The following is a 24629-nucleotide window of genomic DNA, read 5'->3' on the forward strand; positions in this document are numbered from 1 at the left end:
GAGAGCATGGCAAATCCAAAAGGTCTAGTAGTGCATAAATCTGGAAAAAAAACAACAACAACAAAAGAGATAGAAAGAATTAACAAGATACAATAATAAAAGTTATGTCTTTAAAGCAGTAGATTATAACAGGGTGGGAAATGTTTAATATGTGTCCTCCTGAAAAGTAGTTACTATCTTTTAAATTAAAAAAAAAAAAAAAAACAGCTGGTATATTTTCACAGCATCTAGATTTATTTATGGTATAAAGCCATAGAATTGTAATACTATTATTACTCCTTTCCCACCCTGGCAGAGAATAAACATGAATTCAGAAGCACAGTGGAGTGAAAACAAAGAAGAGGAGAGAGAAAAGGCAGCAGAGAAAGACAGAAAAGGTGAATACAGAGCTACAGAAGTGTTTATTGAGCATGCTACAGAGGTAAGCAGAGTACACACAAAAGGAAATTAAACAACCATCAAACCTCCCAACTTTGTTAGAAAATTAATTTTTAATTGTGCCGCTTTCAAACTATACTGAATTTTACATTTCTAAAGATGTAAAAACTCAACTAATAGAAAATATACATGACCATTCTGTCTACATAGATAACAGAATCTATGAATCTTGAAACTAAGTACATCAATTTCAAAAAGTATTGGTCATTTAAACAGAATCAACAATTCGGGTTGACAAGAACTGTTCAAATTAATTTGACCTGTAGATTCTGAGCCATGTTTTTATTAAAGTCAGATCTATTCCTAAATACAAAATATTTTGAAGATTTATTAAAACTGAATATTACAATGCAAGGTAAATTAAGACTAAAGGCACATAAACTTTGGTCCCACCTGGTTGTCAGTTTTAGAAAACTGCCACAAAATTAATCTTCCTGCAAATTTTCGCAGTACACTTTCTTTATCTTTGAAAAATACATGCACCAGTTCCTGAACTAGCTAGACCAGTCTGCACATGCTCAGAAATCCACAACCATATTCCAAATCTTAATTACAAACTAAGGATGGCAATATATATTTAAATGCACGTAAGTCATGTCAACTTCAAAAACATCTACGAAAAATATTCAGCCACAAACAAGACATTACTTAGTGCTGACATTTATATGATACGTCCCACAAGAGTGTGTACAAAAAGGTTAAGATTCCACAATGCTTTCCACATAGGGCTCAAACTTACAGAAATCACTTTGTTGTCTTAAGAAATTAATACTCTGCATCTTGTTAATTTTAACTAATGCCTACATTCATAACTGAATCTAGACCAGAATTGTGAGATACAAAAGGCCAATGTTTTTTTAAAGCAATAAAGCCTAAGGTAGTAAAAACTAAAAAATGCTGCTTTAATTCTCTCAGTATCATGTATCTTATTTGATTAAATAGAAAGAAATGTGACAAGCCAATAATTCAAAATAAGTTCCAAGCAGGAGAAACAAAAACTTAACCTTTTTACACACCCCTGCCTAAACATATTGTAATTCCCATATAACAATGTGCCCTAGACAACCAATTCCTTTTTCCTAGTAAATGCACAATAGCAACACTAGTTTTCCTTTTTAAGGCACGTATGTCAACTAAGTTGAAAAAGGAAAGTATAATTAAACTAAAATTTTAAACAGACAATAAAAATGGCTTCCCTATAGAACAGATGAAATCTAGCAGTTAACAACTCTGCCTTTATGTATGCCATTTCATTTTATAACCAAGGAATGATAACAGCATGAAAGAAAAGGAAACAACAACAACAAAAAAAATCAAACTCTGGTCCCCACTTTTCTGAACAGTCAATAGGTGATGACACCAATGTGATACACCCTCAATCTTCACCTCCCCCCTTTTAAATTGTTGACTTGGAGAAAGACACTCTCAGATGGTGGTTTTCACCAAGGTTATAATTATGAAGATCAATCAAGGCCTGGATAGCTTCTTCCACTGTTGCCATCTGAAGAAGAGCCATTTTGTGATCTCTTCTGAAACAAAATTATCAAGTTAGATACATCATAATAATTAGAAAGGGCTTAAATACTTGAATTTTTGCCCACTACAGAACCAAATATTTCCATAAACAAAAAGAACAAAAACTACTTGAAGAAAACTTTAAAGATAAGAAAGCTTGCTTACTGAAAAAACTTAAATGCTTTCACAGTGCCCCCAGTGTTAGCAAACAGTGTTCGTAGATCCTCTTCTGCTACTGAAGGACTAGGAAAATTGGATGGAAAAAAAAGATTAATAATAATTTTCAAATTTTATTCCTAAAGTGTATGCCCATTTAAAAATCTCCAGCTTTAATACTTACGGGATATTGGATAGGTGTAGGGTTGCAGAAGGAGGAAAAATGTTCTGAAAATTTTTGGATCCAGGTTTCTTAAAACGATGCAATGGGGAATTACCAAAATCCTTTGTTAGCCCTTGATCATCAAGTCCCTCTCGAGGTAGTTGTACAGTCTGATGTTTAGACAGAGTAACACGAATAATCTTGCCATACATTTTCTGTCCATTAAGATGGTTCATGGCTATAAAAAGAAGAAAAAATGCCTATTAAAAAACAATATTAAAGTTAAAAAAATTTCTTTTGGAATAGCTGAAATAACTAGATTCTATGACTTTTAAAAAAATCTTTTTGTTTTTAAGCTTCTAGAGGCAGAGAGGCTCCATGCTGACAGTGTGGGGCTTGAACTCACGAACCATGAGATCTCGACCTGAACCAAAACCAAGAGTCGGACACTTAATCTGCTGAGCCACCCAGGTGCCAAGACTTTTAAATAAATCTCTTAAGTTTTCAACAGTCACTGGTGATATGATTTAAATTTATTTGCGCTAGACAAGCATTTTAGCAAAAAAGCAAGTTTCTTTCACAGAATGAAAATCCTCATTATGAATCTCTGTTCCTTGCCAAAACTGCTGATAAACCATGTACTTAGATGCCACAGAAAGAAACTTTGTACTCATCTGTAACTTCTTTCTCTTCTACCCCATAACTGCCAAGTCCTACCGTACTCCTTTTTCTTCCTAATTATCTCTCAATTCTCTGCTTTTCACAGTCACAATGTTTTGATCTGTGTCACTCTGTCTCCCAATTTGTCTTCCTGCTGGATTTTTCTCTACTTTTTTTGAATGCATCCTATTACACAGACAGCTGGATGACCTCTATAAATTGCAAATTTCATGTTATTATCTGCTTAAAATCCTTAGGGCCAGACTAGGGGAGGTATAAAGCCATGTTGAAGAATGAATTTGGACTATATCCTCATCTCCCCAGCCTCTCTGAACATATTTATCGATGATACAATACCAATTACTTTGTTAGTGCTAGAATTAAGTGGTAAGACAAGAACCATCTCACCCCTCTTGGAACTTCCAGTACTTTAGTACTGTAAAACTTCCAGTATTTTAGTACTGTACTCTCCGAACTTTAAGCTCCAGCTATACAAAACTATCTCCTTCAAGTGCCAGTTTTTCTTACCTTTAGACCTGTCTGCATGCTGTTCTATCTACAGTAATTTCTCATCTCATCTGATTCATTATCCCTCGTAGTCTTTCTCTTTGTTCTTCTCTGGAAAGGGTTCATATTCCCCATGCAGTACTCTTTTCTTTTTAAGTTTATCACTTTTTAAATTTATCACAATTTATTTATCTAACTCCTCTTTCTCCCGACTGCAAAGTACATGAAGGCAGGAACCTGGGTCTCTATCCTAGCACACAGTACAGTGCCTAAACACAGAACATCACATGCCTACTTTCTGAGGTAGTAGTTGGGTTATTTTTACACTAAACAAACTGGTCTGAGGTTACAGAACAGTTATATGTTTTTATTCACTAGTCACAAGAACTTATGACCATTTTATAAGTCATATACTTTAAAGGAAGGTCCGATGTGACTACTCAAAGTATTAACAGCAGAGAGATAAAGGCAAGGTGGAAGAGTAGGGAAATGAAAACAAAATCCCTACTCACAATGTTACTTAATTTGACTAATATACTACATAGTCTGACACCAAGATATGTAGAATTTATTAAATCCAAGCATCTTTTCACACTTGTATAGAATATAAACAGTTCTGTAAAGAAAAATGCTATAGAAGTATAAGGTACCATTCAGAAAAGAATTAAAAGTAAATTCTTATTTCCCATACAACTTCCCTAATTTGTAAAAACAAGTTTACTCTTTCCAATTGTTTTACTGCAGTGTTATGTATTTGTGATTTTTTCTTCTTTAGATTTGCAACTGAGGCCAACAGAGGAAAAAATCTCTCGGGCCTGAATTCTTTCTCACTAGTTTTACGGCACTTCACATATATTTCTAAATTTTCACTTACAAAATCAACTGAATTATTCATAGAAATGGTACATAAACTCCTTTTAGAAAACTTATTTGCATTATAAAATATTTTCAAAGTTCTATAATTCTGTTTTAGGTGAACAGTAATTTGCTTATGATAAAGTGCTATTACATCATACAAAGAACGTGTTATAAGGAATTAATCTGGGAATGAAGTGGTATAAAGAAGTAGAATAAGGTTGTTGTAAGAAAGCTATCCTTAGTTCAGCTTTGAAAAGCCATGAAAAGACTGCATAAACAGCTGAGCTTTGAGATACTGAAGAACAGAAATAAGAAAACAATAAAAAATCCTAGGCATAATTCCTGCACCAAGAGGAGATGGAGAATAGAGAAGTGGGATTAAAATAAAGCAAAATAATCAAAAACTTATCTCTAGAAGTAGTCAGGTAATGAGAAGTATGTCTAGCCTGCTGACTTGACAAAACAATCTGAAGTAATATGAAGTGGATGAGGGCTGAAGTTGAGGGTAGAATATCAGGGTTTTTAAATATTCAAAAAAAAAAAAAACTTGTCAAATACTAAAGCATACATAATGATTAAACAAAAAACAAGAGTATTTGAATTACTAAGATGAAACAAGTTTAAATAATGGGACTATAATATCTTGAAATCTGTTAGGAGAAATATGACATAAATGGACAAAACAATCAATGATAAAAGAGAAAAAAGCCAATGCTGCACAGTGGAAATGGCACTTTGGATTGAGTATAATTTTCTACTTTTCCCTTAATCTCTGAAGAAGATATTAAAGAATAATGAGAAGTTAAAAGATGGTAAAAAAAAAAAAATTATAGATACAGGAGTTGTTTATATGTGGAACTGGAGCAATGCAACAGTTATACCCTTTATAATTCAAAAAACTATTTGTGTTTGCCTCTCTTATTCCAAAAAATGGAAACATCCACTTGTCTACTTTATTAATCTACTCAAAAACCCAGCTTCTAGTTTTTTGTTCTTTCTCTCAACTGTCTTCTATACCAGTGATTTCTAGTCTTGTCTTTATCTTCTTTCCTTGGGTTTACACCATCATTCTTAAAGTTAACCTATCAAAACACAGGATCCACTAAGGATCCTGTCCTTAGAAGAAGAGGAAGAGAAACCCAGAGAACTCAGAGGAAAGGGCGTGGGAGGAGACATCAAGAAGGTGGCCATTTGCAAGCCAGGAAGAAAGCCCTTATCAGAAACTCAACCTACTGGTACCCAAGAAAATAAAGATCTGTTGTTTAAGCCACTCTGTGGTATTGTTTTAATAGCACAAACTGATGTAAGTATAGTAAAGGTTAAAATGTCACTTATTTAATTACTATTTAGTCATTATATATATAAAAAAAAAAAAACCCCAGAAGAATTTGATTAAATTCTACCTCAGGTAATTCTTAACCCTGATGACTGTATATACTTCACATGAGGGTAATGTCACCCACAGCTCACACAGTGATGAGAAAAAAATAAACATTTAAGAAATGTTTTCTAAAATGCGACTTACAATGTACATAAAAGCAATGGCCACGACTACCATTACCAGAACACAGAAGTATCCACAACAGAGGAAGAAAAAGATTTACTAGGAACCTAGAACATGATTAGCACTTTTTATATATCCTTCTTTAACGATGGCTATCTCCATTTTAAAAAGTGGAGAGGCAGATGTCTAGTCTTATATATTGTCTGAGACCATGAAAGCCAGTAAGAAATAATAAAATTCAAATTTACTTCTGATACCAAGTCAAAAGGTCCGTATATCATGTTCAAGTTTATGAGATTCACTGGGTATAAGAGCAAAAATATACTAGTCCTTACGTCATAAGTGACAAATTTCAAAATTAACAATGTGAAAACAACCAACTTGAGGCACTAGCATTCCTGAATCTCAATGAAAAGAATTACAAGCTAAAGATCTTACTGATATTTACAGTCTTATCACACTGTGAAAGTGCAGTTGTATTCCAGATTTATGGGATCTGACTTAGTGTACAAAGGCAAATGATAACGTAATAAAAATATTTACCTAAGATAAGAATGTAAGTGTAATCTGACTAAAGTACATTTAAGATACCAAAAGGGATTAACAGTGGTGTACTGTATGTGGCACAAGCTTCACTTTGTAAAAACCTACTACTCCTAAAATACATTTTCCAAGTGACTCTTTATTATTAAGTTTAGGCAAAAATCTAGAGGAATTAAGATAACACTGCATAAATCAGGATGCCATGGACTATATTAACAGTTAACTTCTATCCCAGGGAGTAACTAGGAATGAAAAACACTAAGGATCTTTAATATAAATGTCATGATTCTTATGTGAAATTGTTATTGCAATTTCAGAGCCCAAACCTTTCTCCATTGGATTGTACTTGAGGAATGGTTAAGAGGACAGTAGAAAACTGCAAACATATTCATCACGTGTAATGACTCACATTAAAATACAAAACTTAATGTGCCATTTTGAGCCTTGGCTATCCTAAATAAATAAATAAGTAAATAAATGTTTCTTACTGCCATAAAGGGGTTTGTTTTTACTAACAGATTCAGATTTAAACATGTATGCGTAACTGTTTAACCTTACCAAGTTGCGATTGGTTTCCATCAGCCATCTGTATCAGAGCACTGTCTTTCTTATTGTACAAAATCTTCACACGCTGCACATCTCCATAAACACCTTTTTTGGAGTCACAGAGAGGTAATCCAAAAATGGAATTAATGTTACATGCAAGTCAGCTGAAGATTATCTTTCTGACATATTAATGAAACATTCAGACATCAACATGATCACTCATTCAAACTCATCATTCTCACAAATGAATAAAGAAGATCAAGATTTTGAACAGTGAATTTTGAAAAGAATAATTTTTGATAAACCCTCAAAGCTATGTGAATGATATTAAATTAAAGACCATGCAAAATAAATCAGCATGCATTAAAACAAATTTTGTGTCTATGGAGAGTTTTAAATAGCAAAGAAAAATAGCAAAAGATTTACTATTCAACTTTAAGCCAAAGTGCTAGCTACAAATAAGAATTAAGGTGAAACAAAAATCAAATCAATAATAAAAGTATAGTGCTAACAATAACATACCGAAGAGGGTAAACAGACTTTGGGGCGTAACCATCTTTAGAAGGAGAGAAGAGCAAGCAGCGTAAGACAAGAAGAGAGAAGAGTCGAGGAAGAGCGGAGATGAACAGATCATCCATAACGAAGGGTGGTTCCCGCAGAATGGTGAGGTGGTCATGGATCATGGTTCAAGGCGGTTAATTGGGGCAAGTTGGTCCGAGGAACATTTGTTCAAGCACAGAAGCATGAACATAGGGAATGGAGACAGGGAATGAAGACAAGGACAAGGAAAATAAAGGATAAGACAGGGAAGGGAATGGGCATTTGGGAAAAGACAAGGAAAGGGAAGGTGAACACACAGGGAAAAGGATGAAATGGGGAAGGGAAACAGCAATGCAGAAGAAAAAAATAAGGAATTGGGGAACAAAAAAAAAATAAAATATAGGTCAGTACATAGGAAATGCAGGAATTTGGTCAGAAAATGGTTGGTTTATGTACTGTACAAGAAAAACTGAGTAAAATGTAGTCATCCAAGACAAATATGGGTAAAGTACATCTATATCAAAGAGTAAATTACAGCATTTCATCTCAACATAGGGAAGGAAAGCATGCACAGGAATTTTAAACTTTGAACTTTAACTGCATAAGCATGGCTGGTTATGAAATGCAGGCAAAATTCTTAAAAGAAAAACAAAGGCACTCTGATTCAAACATTTTAGCATGCAGAACTGTGAATGACAACAGTATTAAATGATAAACTTAATGTTCGTATTAACAGAGGCCAATTAAAAATGAACAAATATTCAAATTAGATATTGTAAACTGATAATACTGAGCTTCCCACATTTCATACCAGCTTTCATAGCAATCAAAATAAAATATACCAGACATAAAATGTACAACTAAAGAAAATAACTCGGCAATAAATTTTATTTAACAAGGGGGAAGGGGAATAAAGTTGAAAAATATTTTTAGAAGACAATGACTAATAACTGCAAAGAAAAAATTACTAAGAAAGACTGGAAGAGTGCCTCGTCAAGATCTTTGGAAGAACCTTCAAAGAAAAATGTATTAGAGTAGTTCACATAAAATAAGATTTAAAAAAATGCAATGACACATAAGCATGAAATGAACAAGCAAATAATTAGAAAAGGCAAAGAACAAAATTGCTTTACAGTTAAATCTGCAAATTAGATCACATTTGCCTTTGAGAACAACAAAAATAAAAAGCCATACTACAGTACTTCACCATATTTTTCTTAGGAAAAATAGGTAGTTAGATTAAAATAATAATAATAATAATATAATAAATATATATATATAAAGAGATATGACTGTCTAAAGAAATATTACCTAAACAAATACATAGATTTTATTCAGAAATAGAAACATACAGAAAATACTTTGACTAATGAATGTACATAAAAAGAAAGGCAAGTGCAAAATGAAATAAACATGAGAAACTTTCACAAATGAAATGGAGTTAAAGAATAAACATCACAAAATTATTTTACTAACCTCTTCATTTAAATTGCTAACCAACAGGACTGTATTGCCACCAGCTGAGACTCCAGGCATACCCACTCGGCCAGCAGCAGCTGCAGCAGCTGCTGCAGCAGCATTTGGAATAGCCAAAGGACTCAGAGCTCCTGGAACAGCTGCAACAGGAAGCCCTAATTTTAAAATAAAGCATATTTTACGAAACACACACAAGTCGTTTACAAAAACCAATTTAAGCACGAAGGCTGCATGGCTTACGGCTGACCATTCCAAACGGTTCCTGAAAGTTAATTTTTATAACACTTAGAAAAATGGTGTGCTGACAATGTATCAGTTAGAGAAAATTAACTGGTTTCAATGAAATCATTAAATATTAGGGCTAAGGTACATACCTGCAGTATCTTAAAAAATTAAACATACCATATTCCATCTCCTATGGAAAAGCAAACGAAGCATAAAGGATATAATATTTCTAAGTCAGAGACTTGAAAAATTCACTTCCATGGTTGACAGCAAGTAGCCACATCTAAAATACGTATCTTCAACATAATAGTGACTCACTTTTTTCTCCAAGTGCTATCATCTTCATAAACTCATACTTGAAATCAGACAGCTAGAGCTTATGAAACAAACATAGTAAGTCCTTCACTGCTTGGAGACCTATCACCCTGAACATCATTATTTCATTTCAAATGACTTAAAGAAAATCTTACCGAAGTTTATTTGCCTTAATTCCACATTCAAGTAGTTATAATGAACACATTTCCTCAACAGAAAGAATGAGAAAATTTCACTGTATCCACAAAGGCTTTCTCCTTTGCCTACCAGTTTTAACATTTCCTTCTCATTTCTATTTTCCAGTCTTACTGTTGTTTTATCACCTTTAAAATATGCCAGTCTTTATTCTAGAGAGAATTCTTTTGTCTCAGCATCTTTTACCCACATTCCAATTAAAAGAATGAACTCGAAACCTTTCACCCCTTAAATTCTTACATACCAGCTGATTTCTCAATACATATTAGTTTGCTAATAATGAAGTGAATTGTATGTTGCTTTTCTTCTTCCCACGAAAAAGAAAACATCCAATGTACGTGAAGTTTAATTCATGACATACCTGGATAGAAATGGCCCTTTGTACTGTTGTCCCATAAGTTCATGTTTTACTTCTTCTTTTCTCTTTCCACCAGCCTTCTTGTCTATGTCATAAGGATGTGCTGTTGCTTTTGGTTTCAGATCTCTTAATACTTTAGTCAGGATTTTTAAAAAGTCTTTATACTTTACAGAAACTATGATGGCCTTTCATTGACAGTTTAAAAGGTTAAGACTCATAATTCTTAATCTCTTCTGTTTTTGACTTATAATTTTCCCATGAATTTTTTTTTCCTCTTCTGAGCACTCCAACAGTGGAATATTTTTCTCAACCTTTTTGTGGATAAGCTTATTTTAGTGCTTTTTGCCAGCTTTTCGAGATTTCCCCTTTTTCTTATTTCTCCATTTTCTTTTTTAGATTTTACTTTTTGTTATGGAAAATATCCAACATAAAGAAAAGAGAGAGAGCGCAACTAGAATGTAGAAATCCTACATACCCATCACACTGGCTAACAATTATTAACTTATGGCCAATCTTGTTCCATCCACTCACCCATTTTACTTTTAAAACAGAAACTTCTCACGTCTTTGATGGCTTTATGGATCCTCCAGTGTGAATCTTTTTAACCAATTATTCTAGAATGTTACAAACTTCCCCATGTTAAATAATAACTCTCTGGTTACACTTCATAGGTTGTTTAACGTTCAATGGATACCTTAATATGCTGCCAAAGGCAAGTAATAGTGATATACTCCCAATTGTTAGACATGCACTCACAGTAATTTTGTTTTTGCATACTCTTAGAAAGTGACCCCTCCTCTTTTCTTTAAACAGTATTTCTTAAGTATTACCAGATAGCTGTGGCTGAATGTACACACCATTCAACTAAAGTTGACAACACAATTATTTCATACGGGCAGAAACTCCAGATGCGGGCATTACACTGTCAAAATATTTCCTTATTTCCTTGCCTTTAACTGGCTGCTTTCCAGTGGAAAAAGTAACTTAAAATTCTGTTAAGATTCTTGGTCTTAATGGGATCCAGTCCACGGCCCAAAACAAATACCATTGACAATACGTGGCATGCAGAAGAGTTCAGTATCAACCCTCAAAAACTCCCTTTTAGGAATAAAATACTTAAAAAAAATCCATCAAGATTATTTAAGAACAGCTCTTTCCACCAAAAACTAAATCAGTTTAATTTCTGGTTTCTCAATTCTACCAGACAAGAAATGATTTTCAGGGCCCACTAAGCCAGAAAAATTTAACTGAAGAACTAGTAAGTTACCAACATTAATATAAAAATTGTCCTATTCCCTAGATTTTCCCTGTACATCTCTACTCTTTACTGCCATCTTGTTCATTAAAATACTCTTATCTACTAGAATTGTCTAGAACTTTGTATCCCACACTGAAAATGTTCTTAATTTTTTGGTCTCAGGACCCCTTTATACTCTTAAACTTTACTGAGGACCACAAAGAGCTTTTAAATGGGTTATATTTAACATATCAGAAATTAAAGCCAAGGACTGTTTTAAAAAGAACAAGAACACATGATCACCTATTCTATTAGCCATTAAAGCAATATATACTAGTGAGAATAAGAGTTGTAAAACAATATTTTAGTACTGTCATGAATATAATGTTCTGACTTTGTTAGACACCCTAAGAGGGTCTCAGGGGCTTCCAGAGATATTTAGACATTTTGTGAACCATTGCCATGTATTCTTGGTATGATACTTTGTACAGGTGTGATTCTCAATAAATAAGGAATAGAAAAAAAAAGATTTCACTTCAAAGAAAATGCTGTAATATATAATGAATATATGTACATACATACATATATATATATACTAAGAATGAGACATGCAATAGATTACAGAGTACTGACACTTGCAGAATTAAGTCTGAAGTCATCTATTACTCACTCGCCTTTCCTTGTTGACATTTCAAGCAAAATTCATGAAATCTAAAATATCAACATAACTAAATTCAAAATATAAACCTAAACATGACAGTCTAAGCTTAATTTCATTTTTGCAAAAAAGCTTCTTCTGAAATACATCTCTACAATGTCGATATACAATTCAATGATCTAATGAAAACTTCACCAAAATATTCAAAGGTGACAGAAAATGTGTTCAATGAAACTTCATTCAAGACATAATTGTTTCGAAATACATTTCTTACTGAAATCTGGAGGTTACAATGGAGTAACCTGGTAGCACAATATTTAAAACATTAAGACTTATCATGGAAAAATGACCACTGAGAATTAAAAGAGATTTGAAATTAACTTATAAAATGGTAATTGAAAATTAAAAATCTAGGCTAGAGTCTTTTTTTAGTGTGACAGATCCGAGAGACTTTTTTTTCTTAAATGCCAGGGAATGCCATTTTGTAATAAACAACATTGCACTTTGGTAAAAATAAGATTGCTAATTTTCTAGTGAGAAAATAGGCTCAAAGGAGATGCAATTTACCTCCTAATAAAGAGGTAATGGGAAGCTTAACAAAAAATGGACCGTAAGCTGTGAGATCCTCGCTGTTGTTACTACTACCCAAATTACATCTCCCCACTTTTCCATTTCTTATCACTAACCCGGGCCACTGTGCTGTGGCATGTGATATGTTATTCTGCCAAATTATCTTTCTTCACTTCAGGCAGCCCAGGGTATGGTGTAAGAGTACTTTAAGAGATAAGGGAAGTCTGTCCTTAATACCACTAGCAAGTAGTTCTCTTCCACTGTACCCTCCCCCAGGCTGGTAACTTAGAAATGCTTACTTAAGCCATCTAATTTACACACTTCTAAAATCACTGGAATTAGTCTTGAGTTTTTACTGGAATTTTAAAGTCTCTAATGGCAGATTCTACAATTAATTTCTCCGTATACTCTTCTCTGAAAAATTACTGTCAATAAGGAAAAAAATTAAGTTTAACTTGTCTTTTATATTAAAAACAACCTACAAAATATTTCATAATGTACTATTTATTTACACCATGATAAATCTGAAAAATAATTCTGTATTGTATTTTTCATATTAATGTTAACTCCTAATTGTAAGTCAATAAATTTACTATCTTACCTTTGTAAATATTATGTTAAACGTGTTATATACCTTGACTCCAGTAAATTATTTTCAGTTGTATAAATACTTTTAATTTTAATGATTTACAACTTTAGCTAAGGCAGCAGGTATGCTGGGAAAAAAACACTGATGTATGTTGATAAGAGATTTAAAAAATGCCTATTCTACTTCTAGGATTGTGGCAAGGATAATATAATGTCAAAGCACTTCATAAACTGCCATACAAAGGTATCACAGGGATCATATTTCCATATGAAGTGACCTTCATCAGGTGTGTCACCCATGTATTTTGAGCTGACTCAGCAATTTTATAGATTTCTCATGTTCTGAGACATTATTATTACTAACCCTTCCACTAATGAAATGAATACACAGACATGTATATGATATAGATTCAAAGTCCAGTGGGATGAAGTGACGTAACTTATTTATCTTAAGGTCACATAGACATCGTTAATTTTGCCCAGAAAAATTAAAAAAAAAATAAACTGTTTTTGTTAACTTACTTTAAATCATTTATAAATTTATGGATTTTAATAAGGCTTATATTTTAGAACAGTTTTAGATTTACAGGAAAACTGACGCTTCTACAGAGTTCCTGCCTACTTCCTTTTCCCCCTAATTATCAACATCTTACATCAGTAGAATTGTTGTGATTAATCAACTAATATTGATATATAACCATCAACTAAAGTCCAAACTTTCGTCAGATTTCCTTGATGTGCATCTAATATTCTTTATTGTTCCAGGAGCCCATATTACATTTAGTCATGTCTCATCTCCTTAGGCTTCTCCTGACTTGTCCTTATGGCAATTTTACCCATGATTTTTAAGGATGCAGAATTTGTTTTATTCCTTCATTTCTGATTCTAAATCTTCTATCCAAAGTCAATTACATTATTTCTTTTGGTCTTCTTTATCCTGTTCAGTATCTGGTATTGTAAGTCTCACATACTGCTGAACAGCGTACATCGGAGGGACCTTCTAATTCATAAAGTACTGGGTCTTCGGTGGGGAGGGAAGTTTTAAAACATTTTATTTCCTGACTTGAAACTAAAAATTTTGTTTTTGACGAAAATGACAAGTGCTATTCTATCCTCAATCCATTCTTCCTCTTCTATGAACCTACCCTTCAATTCCTATTTTGCCTGCTGGAATCCATTCTCTTTTCTCCCATTAACAACTGCATTTTTCCCCCAATGTGTTCCTTAGAGAAACTTTTTAATTAAAAGCTCGCTTTGTCCTAATGAAACTTCTCTTATAACCCTCTCAAAAGTCATTTTTATCTCCCTAAACCCTGCCCCAAAGGAAAGAAAAAGGATGCATTATTCATCATTCTACGCCAGCACCCAATGTCTCTTTCAGACTGCTGTTCCACCACCATCAATTAAGACAGCTTCTGCATGAAATCCTTTCTCATCAAAACAACCATCAGGTTACTGGGACATTTTCTCTCATTATATAAAGACTTTTTAAGCACCTGGCTTTATTCTTCCTCCTCTCTCAGTCCCTATTATCAGCCTGTGATAGGTCAAACATTCTGGTCTCATAATTTCTTTAAAACTTCTACTTTGACAATTTTTACATCCATCCATTTTAGCAACTTCTCTTGCTAACAACTTTGATTTTTCCTTTTTTGTCTTGTCATCCATTTCTAACATTTAAATCTCCTTTCCTGACTTCATTCTTCCATCATTCTTAATTCTACCCCATACAACCACTGAACCCACTTCGTGGCCTTTATTTAGTTTGGTCCTTTCTATTCTCCTTTGACTTGACTTTACAATGTAGCCTAAATTTCTTTGATATTCTTTAATGCCATACTTAGATAAATCCAATCTTGTATTCTGGCTAAACTTTCATGTGGTTAGGTATTAGCGTGAACACAGAACACATCATATACCCCAAAACTGATTAACAAACATTCTGTTACTTAACATTAGTAGACTTCCCTTTGTATTTTCAAGAGTTCTCTACAAATTCACCAGATTTAAGTTCAGAAAGTTTAAGACAGAGATCAGAATCCCCTCAAGTTTTCCAACCAACTTCAAAAGTCCTCCCTTCCTTCATGTTTCCCCTTTCTTCATAAAAACACAGAAATGTGAGAAGAGAGAATATAGACTACACAGATGATGACTTCAGTTCTGGCTCTAGCTCTGCCCCTACATTTCTTTTTTTTCCCCCTACATTTCAGAGTGAGCTTGACAATAATCCCTTTTAGTTCTCATAATGATCTAAACAAGTACCTCTTTATTTTTTAGGCTCCAGCATTTTCACTATAATCTTGAGCCAAGCCACTACAGTCAATTCTAGGACTTAATTCTCTCTCTGCTCTTGTTCTTTTCTAAAAGAAACATCTTAAAGACTGAAAAATTAATACTTTAAAAATTCAGCCATGGCAAAATAGAGGATAGTTCAATAATCCAAAGACTTAGGATCATTTTCTAAGAATGTACACATAGAGAAGTAGGCATGTTCAACTGTAATTTCTTTTTTACTTCACAGAAGTTAAGACAGAAATGAAATGAGAAAGCCAAGGTTACGGGACAGTGAATTAGTACAGCTAATGCATGTAATCATTTTCATATGATTTCTGACCAAAAATATGATTTATGTCAAATATGATAAAATACTGATTTCCTAATTATATATAGGCTTTTAAAAAATTTGATGTCATGATATTCAATGATACACTTTAAAACTTTATCTAGTTTCATATTTCTAGAAAATATTTCTAGACTGTATACTTTTAGTCTTTGTTAGGTGATGACTTGCAAATGTGTCTGCAGTAGAGAGGTTATTTGGTTTGATTTTATGACCCTAATTTTCTTTGCTATAATTCAGTCATAATGAAGTATTATAGATTGGGGCTTTGCTAAAATTAAGATTTTGGTTTTTAAGTTTTAATGTGTATTTTGTGCAAACATAAAAATACAAATTCAGTCTGCTATTTTGGTTTGCACGTTATGTACATCTCTATTTGGGATCTAATTTTGAATGAATATATGAACAATACTTTTGGTTTTGCAATCATACAATAACCAAGTTCAACACTGAGTCAACTTAACAAAAAAACAATGTCTTGGCAACACAAAACACCATGGTGGGGGGGGGGGGGGGAGTTTAGGCAGGCTAAAAGGCCAGGCTAATCTACCGTAGATTTTATTCAATTGCCTGTTAGGAGCATGAACTCTGGAGCCAGACAGCCAGAATCCCTGACAATCTCAGCCACCCACTAATTATGGGAATCTGAGCAAACTGCTAATCTTTTTGTTTTCCAGTTTCTAAATCTACAAAGTGGGCGGACAGTAAAAGTTAACTTCATTTATGGATAATGTGAGGACTAACGTCACAAGGGCTAGGAATGATGCCTGGCACATAATACATATTCAATAAATGGCTAGTGATTGGTATCCATATGCATCACACAACCCTTTGGTTCCTGGCATTGAAACAATTTCTAAGCCACAGTATTTGGAATATTTTTGCTACAGAATACATGAAATGAAGAACTGCAGCAATTAAGGTGGAATCTAAGTAACTACTTTTAAACTAATAAGTCTCTAAATACTTATTCCTATCATGGGAATTACCCCCAAAAGATCTAGGCATTTTGACAGTGGAGCCACATTTTTCTAGGGAAAGCAAATAGTGTTAGGAAAAAACAGCTAATCCCTTCTATCAATACCACTCATCCAAAAAGATCCCACTTCTTAGAAACTAGTATAAAGTATCTTAAAGATTCCATTCCACCAGGATTTCTTTTTAGAAAAGTCTACTTAATGGCCTATGTCAAAATAATTAAATGTAAGTAGCCTTATAAATTCATGTAAATACCAAATGATAATTTTGTTCTTCCTCAGCTCCGAGGCTACTAAATGGTTTGGGCGGGGCGGGGGATGGGGGGGAGGGCGCAAACAAAACAAACATAAAAACCCACAAGAATTTGTAAACAGCATTCACCTCTTTGGAGGTTACTGTAACAGCCTAAATCTATTAAATAATATCTACAGACAATAAATGAGTATCTTATTTTAAGAACACACACATGGGAAAACATAGGCTTCACTTAAATATAAGAAAACATATGAGTACTGGTCTATTGCTCACTGCTACACACTAATTAATTTTCAGTTTGTCTGGATCTGTAATTTTCCCCCATCACCCTACTGCAATAGCATACTGCAATGTTTCACAAAAGATGTTTGCTTTTACTCCGTATCTTATAGAATCATACTAAAAAAGTATAAACAGACTGCACATACCCACAGATACAAGGACAAGAACACCTAAGGGATGTTATTCCTTTGAGAAAACAACTCACACTCTTATCTGTGGGTCTTTTTTTCCTCATAAGTAGCTGTAAGAGAAGTGACTTATATTCTTTTGGCATTTAGTAAGGAAATACTAATGCTTCCTGGTTCTTTATTTTAGGGCAATGAATTATTTTTTGGGAGAAACATATTTAAATTTTAATTAGCTCTGCTTAGTCCCTTATCCACCACCACCTTTTTCTTTTTTGGGCCACTAGCTAGGACCAAAATAAAAAATTATTATTACATAAATAAAACTGCTCACCTCTGGGCTAAGGTAATTATCTCAAATCACTCTGGGACTACCAGAAACAGGAAGCACCCTACAGTTTCTAACGTTTAAAGCAGAAATTGGGAAGAATCTAGGCTGTACCCATTCACAAACTGGTTTAAATAATTAACAAAAAAACAAAAGCTGGGCATCAATTTCTTCCACTAAAAAGTAGTAAACAGATGCAAGAATTTAACTGTCTAGCACAAACCATATCAAAGTTAAACAGCCCTAGTTCATAAAGGAAAATTCTACAAAGATTTTCAACGAATATGAAGGGGGGGCAAAATCTGTAACCCCCAAATGGGATAGATTAAGGCAGCAATCATTGGAGGATACTCAAACCATTAGTAGATCAATATAATGAAGGATCATAACATCTAAACTACAATCCATTTTAAAACATTACTAAAAGTGGGATAACCAGGAAATACAAAACCACTTATAAAGGGTTCTTGTGAATACTCTTGAGAAATAGAAATAACAGCATCTAAATTTAATCAAGCTTTTGTAGTTAACTTCTGGTTCACCTAAAAAATGCAGTGGATAGAGGAACATGTTAAGATGACACTACAAAGAAGAGTCACACCAATCCAGACTGTAAGATTTTCTCAATATAACTAGGTTTCTTCATTAAATCAATGGACCTGAGGGTGGGGATGAAGGGAAAGTACGGCTACAGATTAACAGGGTTAAGAGAAATAACCAAATGTCACTTATGGCTTCTCAAAGGATCCTATTCTGAACAAATCAACTCTTAAAATACATTTTTTGATAAAACTGGGGAAATTTGAAGATGGATTGAGTACTCAATGACATTAAGAAATCACTGTCAAATTTGATGGGTGTGATAATCATATTATGGTTTGGTAAGAAAATGTCATTACTTTAAAGATATCATGGTAATGTTTGAGATGACATGACATGATGTCAAGGATCTGCTTCAAAATACAATAGAAAAAATGATGAACTGATAAAACAAGTGTGGAAACTACTGAAACAAGATGATGGGAATGTAATGTAGGATTCACTATATTGGTATATGATGACTGAAATCTTTGACAGTAAAAAGTTTTTAAAAACTATCATGGGAAAAACCCATTCAAAAATAAAACAAAAGCTTTCAGAATGAAAGTAACTTTAAAAGAATATTTTAAACTTGTTGATTTTATGCATCACAAACACATAGGGAAAAATTTAACAGCTAGGCAACATTCTATCAGAAAAATACCAAAATACATTTATTTGGCATGAATAAACAAAGTATTATTTGTTTATTATTAATATATTGTTCAATAGTTATGAAGAATTTCTTTTGAGAATTCTGTTAACTTTGCTAAAAAGCTAAAATTTAGCATCCAAAAATTACTAACTTTTCTCTATATTTATCAACTCTCACTACACAGTAAAACTAAAACCATCTTGGGATCTTAAAAACCTACAAACTACCGGGACACACTCCTCCTGATTTTCAGTCTAAGGGTAGGGCCTGGTGATTTCAACGTGTAGAATAATTTGAGAGACACTGTTCTACAGAACACAGATTTACCTTTATGACAAATGTTTGTTATATCTGTCCTCAATTATCAATTATTTTAAGATCAACAGATTCCCCATAAAAAGTTTTGTGTTGCCTTTCTGTTAAGTCCATATGATGAGATGGCTGACAATTACTTTGTTCTACTCACAATGCATAGAAAGCTCTAAAGAAAGTATTCTTTGCACACAGTATCTTCCCTAGTTTTTTAAATGCAGATAACATGATCATGAAAAATTACTTCCAGCAATTTTTCTAAAAGTGATCCGCCCCATAATAAATTAAATACACTTCCTAAACATGATAAAATGATCACAGTAACAACGTCTCAATTTATAATCTCAAGGATTTTTGTCATCCTGTTCTTTGAAGTAGAATATGTGAATAACTAATAGTCCTGTGAATAACTAATAGTCTGCTGGATTTATGGTGGCGTATTTACGATGTCAGATTTCTAATTATTTACAAAGCACTAGGTTTCCCTTCTTGAAAGAAGTATGTTTTCTGAGACACTGTAATCCCTAGCACTAAAAGAAAAAGAAAAACCAAGTATAAACGCTAGTCTTAATAAAGCATTATGTAAAATAAACCAATTAAAATTTATAATATTGATTCCAAATTGAGCCAAATCCTTAGATATAAAATTATATGAGGTAAAGTGAATCCCTTAAATATTTGCAGAAAATATTTCCTACTTGTATTCATACAGAATCTTTAAAATAAAGAGAGATCTATCAATTATTTCATTTTGAACAAGTACTACTTGAGGAAGACTCAGCAGGAAATGGATCCATCCCATCAATATCAGTTTGCTGTATGTTGCAGTCACCTGACATTAAAATATCACTGGAGGCAAATAAACACAGAAAAGATTTAGTTACCATTCCAGAGGGCATGACCTTATTACTAAAGTAATACTGGATGTTGCTATAAAGGGTGCCTTAAAGCTACTCTAAGAGGCAAAACAGTAAGTGGTTCCTTATAAACATGACAATATTCACCAATGTGTAAGAGAAAAAATTAACTTCATGCCCTGTGAATGAATCTTTGGATTGAGATAAATTATTTAAAAATAATTTTTCTATAAACTGGATACTGTAAAATACTGTGAATCAACTTGAAGACTCAGCTTATATGAAATATGGATAACCTTAATACACCTTTTGCATGTACATCCCAATAGAAAGACAACCAATGCAGAGACTTGTGTCTAATAAGCACTTAAAAATTACAAGCTAGCTTGTAAGATAATAAAAAATTAAAATAATCTGACACACTCCTATCAAATTAATATCCTAGCAAAACAAAAAAATAATACTCAATGCTAGTAGGGAAAAAAGTGGATTGGCCAGCCTCATATACCATTCATATTAGTTTAATATCACCTTTCTAGAAAGAAATGTAGTGAGAATCAAGAGTCTTTAACACTTTTTTTGGTTCAGTAATTCTAGCTCTAGGAATCTAGTTTAAGGAAATAATTTGAAAGACAAAAAGTTACATACAGGGTATCTGTCACAATGCCTGCCATATATATTAATAAAAGTACAGAAGTAGGTTGACTGTCCATCAAAGGTACTTTCAAAAGTATTAAAATTACTTTTTAAAAAAAAATCTTATAAAACAATTACAATAGAACATATCTTAAAACTACAATATGATTTTAATTTTGCACAAAAGTACGCATTTACATAGAAAATAAGAGAAAAAATGTAACAGTGGTTACCTCTTATAAATGATCAAAACTATCAGAGTCTATTCTATTATCTGATTTTTGAATCTTGTAACTCCCCTAACATTCAAAAAATAATCTGGTGATACTTAAAAAAACAACCCAGTTATAACAAGACACAAAACCACTGAAATAGGTAAATGATGAAACCATTTAGTAAAAGGCGAATTCACATATCTCTACCACAAAACATTTCCTTTTCTTTTTTATCAGGCAAGAATGCAGAAATGAAGATATATTAAAATATTCAAAACAAAGAAAAGGAGAAGACACTAGCCACATTTATTTATTAAAGAGTAAACTTTACTCCTATGCTTTTAATGCAAAAATACACATTACCCGAATTATGAAAGTACAGAGAAAGACAAGTTAATTATGCCAGGGCTTCATATTTTTTGAGAAAAATGTTTTATTACATAAAAAAAACTTCACCAGGGCTATGAGGTTACAAGGAAACAGTAATGAATTTCCTAAAAGAATCTTCGTGACTTCTAACCAGAGCTCCACCTAGAATCCAAACACTCAGAGGGCACATCTAACTATACCTAAATGGGCAAACACACAAAACTCTTTAAAGTCCAAGTGACTGTTATAGTCCTGCCACTAGCTGGAATTTCTTGGTATTTTACCCTTAAATTGTTTTGCGAGTTCCATGTGAATTATTAAACTTCTCAAAGACGATATGTCATCTACTTTGGTTATTTTAAGGATTAAATAATGTGATTGTACAGTGCCTAGAAGGACCTAGAAGCTATTTGCTAAATGTTGTTTTTTTTTTCTCTTCTGTAAAATCCTATCATTTCTATCAGTAAAGAATTTAAGAATCTATAGTAATGATTATAAGCAAAGATCATGTATCACTCATTGTCTGACACTTGCTGTTACCTTTAAAAATGGTACTTTATGAAATAATCAATTTAACAAGCCAAGTTGAGGGAATAAAGGCTTAAAGTAGGTCCACACTGTGATAGAGACTCTTTCAGAAAAAAGAAAACGTTACCAACCTAATGTCTCAAAGGCATGATAGACAGTTATGGCTTGTGCTCGGTATGTTAGAAAATTAGAATAAAGGGTCAGTTTTGGCTAAAGTCACCAGAATTAATTTAAGTATCAACTGCTTCTCTTGTGCATTAGAATGTCTCTGTTCATAGATGTATCACTTCTATTACAACTTACAACAAAGAACACAATTGTTACATATCCACAATAAATATAAATATATTTCCAAGGATTACTTCATTATAATCTGCTTTCTCTGACTGAGGGACATAAACTAAACTGTAAGAGTTAGTAACTGTAACTGTAGTTTGTAACTCAATCTTGGGTTCCATATGGACACACTCTGATTTAAAGATAATCTTACAAATGTCAAATTTCAAGAACTTCCAAAACACAGCAAATAAAACTAAAATTTCATCTTGTTATAAATCACTCATTTTACTTACAAAGTAACATATTCCCTTATTCTTCAGTCCCTATTATCTTCAGCCTGACTCCATCAACTAGACATTGCAAATTTTTGCATTTTTTAAATGTAAGGTGACTCAAATCCATTGTAGAACAAGGTGAAATATAAATAATTGAGAGAAACTGTGAATACCAAAATAAATATTATAGAAAATTCTTCCTCATTTAAATTATTTTTAAGAGACAAATTATAATATGCACTGAAAAAACCCATAATAACTAATTCCATTACATGTTTCACCTCTTCACTCTCCACTGGTTCTGTGCAGTGCTAAATTAAAGAACATCAGAATTGCTAAAGACTAAAGAATATGCACAGACTCTAGACGTAGACTTTGACCAAGACAGTGTGTCATCAAGTTTAACATGTAAATAACTCAACAGTATTTCTTTATTAGAGCTCTTCTTTTATTTTGGCAGAAAAGAAAAAAAGTGAGGATGGTGAAAGGAATATAGCTGATAGAACTGTAATTAACACTTTCAGCTTTTCTCCCAACAGCATTCATGTCTCTTATATTTAAAAAAAAAACAAAAAACAAAACCAAAACAAAATAACCTAACACAATTTCTTGAATTCCAAAATGGGGGATGTTTTATACTTACTGTAGTTTTAATAGGCACTTTCCCATTTGGCAAAATGGAAGAAAAGTGGTATAGACAATGAAAATCGTACCTAAGAGAGAGGTCTCCTTGGCAAATGCTGCAGCAATAGCTGGGTCCAATGCAGGCTGTCCATCCCCAGATGGAAGATCAGGTCGAGTATAATCCCTACTTTTATCATTGTTGTATTTTACATTCAAATTCACAAGTTTGGAAAAATCAATCCTTAGTGTACAGCAAGCATTATAAATATTCTGACCATCTAGGGCCTGTAAAAAGTGAATACAGTATATCAGCAGTCTTAAGAAATTGAAATTAGCAAGAAATAGGATTTTGACAATAAAACCCAGTAATGAAGACCGGCACATAAAAAACACCAGGAAAGGGATCAAGTATCATGCATCATTCTTTGTTATCCAGCTGCCCATGTATGTTTCCACAAATACTATCTTCTTTAAATAGAAAGTGCTACTTAAATCTAAAATACAACCAGTTAAACATATTTGCTAATGCTTTTAATTCAAAAAATCTGCAAATAATTAAGAAACAAACAAGGATTAAAAATACTGTCAGTCCTGTCAAAGTCATATCGTAATAGTCTGCATAATACTTTAATTTTATTATACATACACATTTTTTGCTGGATGGCAATACTCAGAAAAGAATTGTTGTAATTTTACAAGGTAACTTTTGTTTGATGACACATTTTATAAAGTGCCTCAAGCCAAGTAAGTATCACTATAATGCATAATAGCAATTCCCATGAAGTGGGCAAAAACTATTATTTCTGTAACTTGAGGTGTTCAACCTGAATCAAAATAACTTGAATTAGAAAATCCAACATCATCCCAGAAAAGCTCTGGAATAGAAGAATACGAGCTCTAGAGCTATAAGCCTACATTCAATTAGGTCATATTGAGCAAGTTACTTAACCTCTCTGAATATCTGGATCTTTCTTAATCTGGAAAACAGAGCCAGTAATGGCTGCCATGATCCTCACAGGTTATTTTGAGGATTAAACAAAAGTTCTCATGTGAAAGTACAATGTGATTTATAAAAGATCATGTCGCTGTTATGATTATGTTTTTTTTCCTGTTCCTATATAATCACCTTTTCTACTCCAGCTGGATATAACCCTAGAACAAACTAAAGAACAAGGAAATATATTGTTAATTTTTCATTAGAAGAATAAACATTTACTGTATAAAACAACAGTTCAGAAATGAAGAAATGTTCAGCTCTCTAAATCACCATGAAAATGAAACAAGTTCTTCTGATAATAGATCAAGATATTAAGCCTGATGTTTATCAAGACCAAGATCCATTACATGTATAAATCTGGAACTTTAGTGTTTTAGTAGTAGACCAACATTTTTTTTTTTTTTTTGGGCAGACTTCTGGAGACTGGACTGAAATATTTATGAACCTTAGGACAAATTCAAGAGGTTGTTGAATTTTTCCCTCCAACACTCACTAATACTCCACTGTTAATCTGTTTTTTTCTGAATGGTTATTCTCTTATAAAGCAAAATGCTAGGGGGAAATATTTTCAATTAACTGAAAATAACTGCCAAGATCAGAACTAGTATATGAAAAGAGTTTGGTTGGCTCTATCACTTGAGCTGCCTTTAGTGTGTTGGTTCC

The 24629-nt window shown here is 32.9% G+C and overlaps 1 protein-coding gene across 5 annotated transcripts in view; it reads right to left on the minus strand.

Annotated features, from left to right (window-relative positions):
• Positions 1–211: 211 nt before the first annotated feature.
• PTBP2 (polypyrimidine tract binding protein 2) overlaps positions 212–24629 on the minus strand; it is an 83824-nt gene continuing 59406 nt past the window's right edge. For 2 of the 5 annotated variants that reach the window (XM_039228442.1, XM_039228446.1), the window contains exons 8-14: positions 23059–23254; positions 8907–9061; positions 7413–7446; positions 6903–6995; positions 2294–2510; positions 2119–2196; positions 212–1967 (exon numbers count right to left, since the gene is read on the minus strand). In XM_039228442.1, coding sequence (XP_039084373.1) covers positions 1835–1967; positions 2119–2196; positions 2294–2510; positions 6903–6995; positions 7413–7446; positions 8907–9061; positions 23059–23254 — 906 coding nt within the window. In that variant the 3' untranslated portion in view covers positions 212–1834. The remainder of the gene's footprint in view (positions 1968–2118; positions 2197–2293; positions 2511–6902; positions 6996–7412; positions 7447–8906; positions 9062–23058; positions 23255–24629) is intronic. The other 3 variants (XM_039228445.1, XM_039228444.1, XM_039228443.1) reach the window with 3 other exon arrangements.

This window comes from Hyaena hyaena, unplaced genomic scaffold (assembly GCF_003009895.1).
Source record: "Hyaena hyaena isolate Hyena2069 unplaced genomic scaffold, ASM300989v1 scaffold_32, whole genome shotgun sequence".
Lineage (NCBI taxonomy): Eukaryota > Metazoa > Chordata > Mammalia > Carnivora > Hyaenidae > Hyaena > Hyaena hyaena.